Raw genomic sequence first — 9,492 nt, forward strand, 5'->3', positions numbered from 1 at the left:
CCTTGGCCTCAGGGTCACGGCGAGGACCATTGTACCCAAACCACTTGACATCAAGAACGATCCCAGGACCCTGCGAGAACTCCATCAACTTTGCAGGAGCATCAACTGGGTTTGTTCTCTGCTGGGAATTGTAACAGGAGACCTCACACCACTATTCCAGTTTCTAAAAGGCAGTGAGAATCTAGACTCTGCGATCACTTTCACCAGAGGCCAAGGAAGCAGTAAATAAAGTGGCCAACGCTTTAAGAGCCAAACAAGCCCACTGGTACAGTACCTTTCTCCCTTGCCATCTTCGGTCCTAGTGCTAGATTTCATGCCCTGATCTTTCAGTGGGCTAAAAAGTCACTTAATCTCCTCATCATTATCGAGTGGGTCTTTAGAGCCCACCCACCCAACAAAACAATAACACCACAAGAAATTATGGCTCAGTTGATCACCAAAGCTCAAGCTCGTCTATTCTCCTTAGCAGGAATTGACCTTCATACAATTTTTTTATCCCTCACCACTGAGAATCTTAATTGTTTTTTACAAACATCTGAACCTCATCAGTTTGCTCTTGATAGCTACCCTGGCCAGCTTTCAATTCATTACCCAAAACAAAAATTTTAAATCAAATTTTAGTCTTTTATCCAGCCCAAATCCCTTGAAGGGGATGGGTCCGTCTCTGACCGTCTTCACTGATGGATCTGGGGGATCTCACAAATCTGTGATAACATGGAAAGACCCAGAGATTCAACAGTAGAAAGACAATGTGGAAATCAGTCAAGGGTTCCCCCAGATCACCAAATTAGCAGCAGTGGTCAGAGCCTTCTCAAAATTCCAAGAACCGCTCAATTTAATTACAGATGCAGAATACGTAGCTGGGGTAGTTCAGAGGGCAGAAAATACAGTTCTAAAAGAAGTTTCCAATCCCAAACTGTATGAATTTCTGTTCTGGTTGAAAGCAAAACCAGTGAGAGACTCCAAGTCAGAAATACAATTTATTAGCAAAAGGGGAAAAAAACCCCCAAAATACATGTAATAATACAAAAAAAAAAAAAAAAAAAAAACAAACAAAAAAACCCCACTGACAGAGTCAGAGTACAACCAGAGTGACACCCTGCTAGTTAGGGTGGTGGTAGTAGCCCAGATGAGATGGTCTTGTTGAAGTGGTGATCCCGTAGAAAAGATCTGGTAGCTCTTGTCCTCTGGAAACCCGTGGGTAAGGGCAGCCTGTTCTGTCCCAAAGCCCAGATTATATCCAGGTGGGAATGCTGAGCTCCTCCCCCTGGGCGGAGCCTCTCACAATGGGCTGATATCGTTCTGAGCCATGATTGGTCCTTGATTGCCCATCAAAGAGCAATGGCTCCCAGAGGGAGTTATCTCTGAGCCATGGGCAGGCATTGATGGGCCTATTAACAGGAGATAAGGAAAAACCAGCCCCTCCTGGTTTGAACAGCTCTTGAAGATGGGGATAAAATACATCTTTATATTGTAACCTAGGACAGTCAGGAATTAGAAATTTTGTTATTTTTATGTTCTATGTGTATCTCAGTGAATATTCTTTGAATCTTACCCATTTATCCTGAAGCAATGCAATAATAATTACTAGGAGTATTAAGGAAACACACAATATACACACTAGGGCTTCTTTGAGCCACAGTAGTAACTGCCTGAGACAGAAATGTAATATTTTCCAAATAACTTTAGCAGAACTAGTGATCACAGGCTCATCAACTCTGGTCCTAGCAAATGCAAACAATAATAATAAGTATTGTACTATGAACTCTAAGGCATATGCCACAAACTGTTGTACATTCCTGCAACTCTTGTTTGATTACCCTTTAGTATTTTTATTAGAGTTTTTGGAACATGAAAACCTTGATATATCAGGAGGTAAGGTGGTTGTGAGGCTTTTGAAATGTAGAAACTTGGTGTTTGTCTTCTCATTGTCCATTTGCAGGGAAAAGCTGGCTTCTCGCTGGACTGGCTGAGAGGGTGCCTTGGTTTCTTTCAGCTGCTGTGAAACAGTGATCTCAGGTATCCAGCCCCATCTCTTCAGGCAGACTGGAATGTTTCTGCTCCCACAGCAAAAAACCCCTACACATTTCTTTCCACCTTTTTTAGCTGGCCGGATCCTCACACGGGATTTTCCCACGCTCTGCTTCTGGGATGTCCACAAAGCAGACAGAGGAGTCCTGTAAAAGTAATTTTATTCCTAAAAAAAGGGAGATGCCCAAGGAGCGTTGGCCCCCCACATGCAGCAGGTGACTGTGGAGAGGGATCCATGATTTTCACGGAGGTGAATCTTGGTGTTTCTGAGCGTTATTGTGCTAAGTGTTTGTGCTTTGGTGTTCTGCAGAGGCTGAATCTTTCTAGTTTGAAGAAGGTTTTGGCTGAATCTCGATGTTTGGGGAGCTATTAATCTGTGCCTTGGTGCTTGTTGGATTTTTGTGCGAATCTTGGTGTTTTGGAGGTTCTTACAGACATAAGATGCCCAATGACTTTCTGAGATGAACTTGGGCGAGGAGGAGCCCCCAGCCCAAGGCTCTCTCTTCTTTTTTTTTCTCCCAAACCAGGATTTTTCATTCCCAAGCTGTGGCCAGATGGAGGAGGAGGAAAATCCCTGGAGATGCCGCACGAGGAGACGCTACAAGGAGGAAAGAGCCCCCCTGTGCCGGGAAGACGTTCCAATATCCATCTTGAGCTCAGAGCTGGTGGAGAAACCTCATGGCAGGGAGAAGCCCCACAAGTGCTTGGAATGTGGGAAGGGCTTCAGGTACAGTTCCGACCTGAGAAAACACCAGAGGATCCACACTGGAGAAAAGCCCTATGAGTGTGGGGAATGTGGGAAAAGCTTCAGCCACAGCTCCAACCTGAGGAAACACCAGAGGATCCACAGTGGGGAAAAGCCCTATGAATGTGGGGAATGTGGGAAGAGCTTCAGCCAGAGCTTCCACCTGAGGGAACACCAGAGAATCCACACTGGGGAAAAGCCCTTCGAGTGTGGAGAATGTGGGAAAACCTTCAGGAAGATCTCTGGTCTGATCCAGCACCAAGTGGTCCACACTGGGGAACAGCCTTATGAGTGCTTGGAGTGTGGGAAGAGCTTTGGGTGGAGCTATGCCCTGAGAAGCCACCACCAGCGCATTCACATTGGGGAGAGGCCCTATGAGTGTTCTGAGTGTGGAAAGAGGTTTCAGTCCAGCTCCAGTCTCCTCGTACATCAGCAGATTCACACAGAGGAGAGGCCCTTCCGCTGCCCTGACTGCGGGAAGGGCTTCAAGTGCAACTCGTACCTCATCCTGCACCAGCGCATCCACACTGGGGAGAGGCCCTACGAGTGTCCCCAGTGTGGGAAGAGGTTTCAAAGGAGCTCCGATGTCCTCGTACATGAGCGGATTCACACAGAGGAGAGGCCCTTCCGCTGCCCCGACTGCGGGAAGGGCTTCAAGCACAACTCCACCCTCACCAAGCACCGGCGCATCCACACCAGGGAGAGGCCCTACGAGTGTGGGGAGTGTGGGAAGAGCTTCTGCAGCAGTTCTAACTTGACCCAACACCAACGGAGGCACCACTAAGGGAAGCCCTGTGAGTGCCCCGAGTGCGGGAAGAGCTTCGTGCGCTGCTCCAGCTCCATCCCCCATGGGAGGATCCACGTTGGATGATCCCCAGTGACCCCCGCTTGAGCAGAGCCCTGGTGATCTGTCGTCCTGGTGATTTGTGTTGGGAAGACATCTGGCTGGGTGGCTCCAGATCTTCCTGGTTCCCTGTGGGCACCTGGATGAATGCAGAGGCAGAAACATCCATCAGGACACAGACCAACAGTGTGAATTCCTCGGGGAGAGCCGAGTTGTTGACTTTCAAAACCAGAAAATCTTTTGCGTTCAGTCCTATTTTCTCATGGCATCAAGGAATACTGAGTGGTCTTGGAGGTTGTTACATCATGTGGGGGGAGCGGCACTGGAGACAAAGACCACTCACCCCGATGTTTATGTTGCAACAGGGCTCATTTATTCCCAAGCCTTCCCTTATAAAGGGCATCTGAAAGAGCCCTTCTGGATGCCCTCATTGGTTTGAGCCCCATGCCCCTTTGGGTCCTGGCCAGAGAGATGCCTGCTGCCGTGGGAGATAGGTGATTGGGTGAGCCCCCTGTCAATCATGATGACATCCCACCCTTCTTGTCTTTATAAATTTGCTGAAGTGCTCTGTCACCCATCTGCAAGGGCCCTTTGCAAACAGGGTGACAGAAGACAGCATGGATCTAATTTACACTGGAGCTGCAGCATTCAGTTCCAGGACCTGTTAGGGGAGAACTCAGGCCACAGGAATAATGCTTATTGGTTACAAATTACAACTTATCTCTACAAGCAGAAAGCTGTTTAACCTTTAACCCATTTAACATTTAGAGAAAAACCCAAATATTAAAAAACAAGCTGTAACCCTTTATCCCTTGGAGAAACCTATTTATTCTTTGGAGAAAAACCCAACTCCCAGAAAACAATCTTTAAGCAGAAAAACAGTTTCTAAACAGGAAAAGTTTGTAAACATGAGAAAAAAATTGTAAGCAAATCAAGTCCTTATATGAACTGTGCATGAGGTAGGTGATCACTTGTGATCAATTATTTTGTTGAGACGACATCAGGTTGCCATCTGTGATTTTCAGTGTCCATTGAAATGTATTTTAGGCAGCTGAATATCACAGGGTTATTGTACTGTTGTATGATTCATTGTAAAACATGAGAACATGATACTACTTACGATTCAAAGGGGGGGTGTACTTTCACCTCAACCTTTTTTCCTCTTTTTAGTTTGTAGAATAAATAAAAATAGGAAACACAACATGGAATTTCAATGCTATTACTTAGGGGGTTGCTGAGGGGGTCTCTTTCACTATCAGGACTTGAAAAAGCCTCTTCCGGATAAGGCTTTCTCATTTATCTCAATGGAAAAAAGGTTTAACTTATGCAAAGTTTCATCTAGGTTTACTAAAATATTTTTCTTTACCAGCCAGGTTCATGGTTTGATCAGGGCAATAACCTTGGCTGGGAGAGGTTTTCTGTATTTATATTTTAAAAACAAGCTTTTATTAATATCTAGTGCAAGAAGAATTTTAACATGAATAACAGTGCAAGCAATATACTTTTTCCGCTTTGTTAGAACTTAGAAGTTTTGTTATTGACTTTAATGGATTGCTTTTAACTTTTAAAATGATGACAAGTGGCAGAATTTCAGTTAAAAAACTTTGCAAATTAAATTTGCTTACAATAAATTGATGTTCTATGTGCACCTCAGTGGATATTCTTTGAATCTTACCCATTTATCTTGAAGCAATGCAAGAATAATTACTAGGAGTACTAAGAAAACACATGTTAATACACATACTCGAGTTTCTTTAAGACAGTAGTGCCTGCCTGAGACAGAAATGTAATATTTTCCAAATAACTTTAGCAGAAGTAGCGATCACAGGCTTATCAATTTTGGTTTTAGCAAATGCAGACAATAATAAATATTATACTATGAACTCTAAGGCAGATTTTACAAACAGTCGTACATTTTTGTAACTCTTGTGTGATAACCCTTCAATATATTTACTCTTAGCATATGTTATTAGTTTATTAGAGACTTTAGAATATGAAAACTTTGATATATCAGGAGGTGAAGTGGTAGTGAGGCTCCTGAGAGGTGGAAACTTGGTGTTTGTTTGCCTCCTCATCATCCATTTGCAGGGCAAAGCTGGCTTCTCGCTGGACTGGCTGCGAGGGCGTGTTGATTTCGGCTGCTGTGGAACAGTTTTGTCACGTATCCGGCCTCATCTCTTCGGCCAGACTGGAATGTTCCTGCTTTCATGGCACCAAACCTTTGCATGCTTCTTTCCACTGCTTTTTGCCGGGCCGGATCCTCACACGGGCTTTTCCCACGCTCTGCTTCTGGGTTTGAGGTGTGCAGGAGTTTTCAATCATGGTAACACATTTGTGCAGGGGCACACACACAGACAGACACAGTCAGTGCAAGCAAGGTACCTGTGAAAAATTCCCCTCGGAGGTCGGTGACATCCTCCCTTCAGGTGCTTTTGCATCTCCTGCTGGGTGAAGGATGGGGCCTTGAGGAGCGGGGATATCGGCCCAGGACACGCCGTGTTTGGTGATCCTGCAGGCAGAGCAAACCCGAGGGTTTGCTGGCTCTGAGAGGCCCCCTCAGAGGGAGATTGCTGGTCACAGCCCGCGGTGGCCCAGGAGAGCTCAAAAGGTCTCCTTTCGGACCACTATTGATAGGGTCAGAAGAGAGTGGGCTTCAGTCACAACGATGTTTCATCCCAGCCACAGTTTGGCTTGGCACTTCCTCTAAAAGTGTGAGAAAGGAATGTTGTGCCATTCAGGCAAGAGGACTATTTTCCAAGGAAAATTTTCCAAGGAATATTTTCCATAAGGAAAACAGGAGCCTTTTAGCAATTCCTGGGAGCACACAGTGTTTCTAATAAGCTCAGAAAGAGCTGAGCGCAGGTGCTATTTCCAAGGACAAGACCAAACAAGCATTTCCCAGATCACACAGCAGCCTGAAAAGGAGGAGTGTAAGAATCTGGGTCTGGACGGGCTGTACAGGTCCAATCCGGCTGGCTATGGACCCCAGCCCACACAATTGTACATGGATGAAAGGCAAAAGACCAGAAGCGCTCTTCTCCACGTGGGGACAAATGTCCTCTCTTTATTCCCAGGAGAACCACCAGATGGAAAAACCCACATGAAAAAGAGACTGGCCAGCTGCCTCTTGGGGGTTTTTATACCCAGGGGAATGGGGGGCGGAGGAAGAGAACCACAAGCCAAGGGGATACCAGTGAGGAGGGGCGAGGGGAGGGGTAACCCAGGAAGAGACCACCAACGATGACACTTGGTGGGGGGGAAAGGGGGAAGACCATGTGGTCATAGGATACAAATGATGTGAACAGTGCAAATTACCAAACACCCAGTGCAAGCAACTAAATAACTATTTAGAGCAATACAACCGAGGAGGGGGCAATGCACCACCACACTGGGATCTCAGGGGTGCCCATGGCCTGGGTGACACTGACCTGATGTCAGGAACCCACCAAAGCCACTCTGTCCCTGCCCCCCACAGCTGCACAGGGGAGAGAAAATTTAACCAAGAGCTCCTGGGTTAGGATAAGATGGGGAGAGATCCCTCGTGAAACACCAAAATGGGCATCACAGACCCAGCCTAGGCAGAAGGAGGGAATTTATTACCAACCAAATCACACCAGCACAAGGAGAGGGGAAAGAAATCTCTCCAGCATCTTCCCTCTACCCAACAAGGATCCCCAGGATGGGTGTAACCGGGGCTCTGCCCAACGGGGGTCACTGGGGATCATCCAACGTGGATCCTCCCATGGGGGATGGAGCTGGAGCAGCTCACAAAGCTCCCTCCACACTCAGGGCACTCGCAGGGCTTCCCTGAACGGTGTTTCTGTTGGTGTTAGGTCAAGTGAGAGCTCCTGGAGAAGCTCTTCCCACACTCGGGACACTCATAGGGAATCTCCCCACTGTGGATCTTGTGGTGACTGTTGAGGTTGGAGCTTCTTCTCACATTCCCCACATTCTTAGGACCATTCCCCCCCCCCCCCCCCGCCAAGCTGGTGCTGGATCAGGTTGCAGCTCTGAAGCTCCATCTGGAGCCCTTCCCACATCCCAAGCACTTGTGGAGATTCTCCCCACCCTAAGGCTTTTCCACCAGCCCTGACTTCTGGCTGGATTTCCCTCTGGCCACCTTCCCAACACAGGGAGGGTCTTTTTTCCTCGCAGCTCCTGGGGTTGGGTTTGCAGCCCCTCCTTGTGTGGGATCTCTGGGGCTTTTCCTCCCCGTTGCATTCCTGTGCTGTGGAGCTACTCAAAATGGCCTCTTCCATGAGGTTCTGCTATGGGGATTTGTTCTCCCTGGTCTCCATCTGCAGCTCAGTGCCTGGGGTAAGGAAAGAAAAGGAGAGGAGGGAATGAAGAAGGACAGAATGAGGAGAGGAAGGAGGATGGACAAGGAGAGGATGGGATTTGCCTCCATGCCAGAGGGAAGGGGAAGGAGATCCCGCCAATTCATCCCTGGCAGGACGGCATCAGCTCTGGGGCTGTCCTGCAGCTGAGCATGATTCAGGGCTGGGAGATGGAGCAGAGGAGAGGGGGAGAGGGGCAGGGACTTCCTTCTCATCTGCCTCAGTGTCCCACGCCATCTTCCTTTTTCTCACAGCCTCCTACTTCTCCATCCAGACAAAGTTTGGGATTGACAAATCCTGGCTTGGGGGGACAACAAGGGATGAGCACCTTGGGTTTGATGGTTCCACTACCCAAGTCCAGCTCCAGAAGTCACCACTGCATTCACTGTCAGCGGGCCCAGACCCTGCTCATCTCCAGTCTCCCCCACCTCTCCAGGCTGCCGGGATCCCCCAGCTCCAGGATTGCTCCTCCCTGCTCTCCCCACTCCCACTGAGCCCTAAAACTGGTGTTACACCCCTACCCCTGCTGGTACCAGGCAATCACCATGCGGATCCTCCAAGACCCCCCAAAGGGGCATTCGTGGCTCAGCTGACGGGTTCTGTGAGATCCAAACATCCCCTCCCTTGCACAAAGCCCTCCTGGACACTCCCTGAGAGATGTGGGATGAGCTCCCTGTCCCTGCTTACCTGCAGGATGTGGGTGGGGATCGATGCTGCTGGGACCAGGGGGAGCGGCAGATTCAGTGGACAGACGGGGGAACTGTGTGGTTCTCCTGCTGCTCCTCCTCTTCCTGGACCTGTTCCTGCTCCTCCTTTCCTCCTCCTCATCCTCTCTACCTCCTCTTCCTCTTGCTTCTCCTCCCTGCCCACTCCAGACCCTTTTCCCACCCACCTCTCCCCCAGGGCTGCAGCACCACAAGCTTTTGGGTGGAGGGAACCCCCCATGAGCCCCCCAGGGATGAGCAAGGGGCTTGGGGACCTGTCCAGCGAAAACCCATTCCCCCGCAGAGCCCCAGGGAATCACTCCAGGGATCAAGTGATGGGGACACGAAGGGATCCACAGGGAACAGCCCTTTTTTTGTCCCATCCTCACCTTTCCCTCCCATCTCATATCATTTCCCCAACCCAAAGACCCCTCCCAAGGCCTATTCCATCCCTTCCCCATCATCCCTTCAGCCCCAACCCTTGCCCCTGTGCTTGGTTTTGAGGGTTCCAGGCCCCTCCTGCTCAGTCTGCGGGTCACATCCCCGCTTTCCCTCAATTCAGGCAGCTCCTGGCAGCTTTTTCCTGGGAGGAATCCCTGAGTTTTGGGACTTTTGGGGTGCAGTTTTGGAGGGGGACAGCTCTCTCTGGCTTTCCCCTCCCCGCTGTGACCCCTCAGCTGCCCCTGGCACCCTGGGGTGCTGGGTGGAACTCCAACTGAAACTCTTCCCACACTCCTCACACTCGTAGGGCCGTTCCCCAGTGTGGATCACCTGGTGCCGGATCAGGTCTGAGCTCTGGCTGAAGCCCTTCCCAAATTCCAAGCACTTGTG

At 49.0% G+C, this 9,492-nt stretch overlaps 1 protein-coding gene across 1 annotated transcript; it reads left to right on the forward strand.

Annotated features, from left to right (window-relative positions):
* The first annotated feature begins 2,158 nt into the window (after nucleotides 1-2,158).
* On the forward strand, nucleotides 2,159-5,262 carry LOC121365881 (zinc finger protein 239-like). Its single transcript, XM_041490423.1, has one exon. It carries the CDS (start codon nucleotides 2,493-2,495, stop codon nucleotides 3,558-3,560), a length of 1,068 nt encoding a protein of 355 aa, XP_041346357.1. The 5' UTR covers nucleotides 2,159-2,492; the 3' UTR covers nucleotides 3,561-5,262.
* The last annotated feature ends 4,230 nt before the right edge of the window (nucleotides 5,263-9,492 follow it).

The sequence above is a fragment of the Pyrgilauda ruficollis genome, unplaced genomic scaffold (genome assembly GCF_017590135.1).
Source record: "Pyrgilauda ruficollis isolate IOZ18807 unplaced genomic scaffold, ASM1759013v1 scaffold1225, whole genome shotgun sequence".
In the NCBI taxonomy this organism is placed as follows: domain Eukaryota; kingdom Metazoa; phylum Chordata; class Aves; order Passeriformes; family Passeridae; genus Pyrgilauda; species Pyrgilauda ruficollis.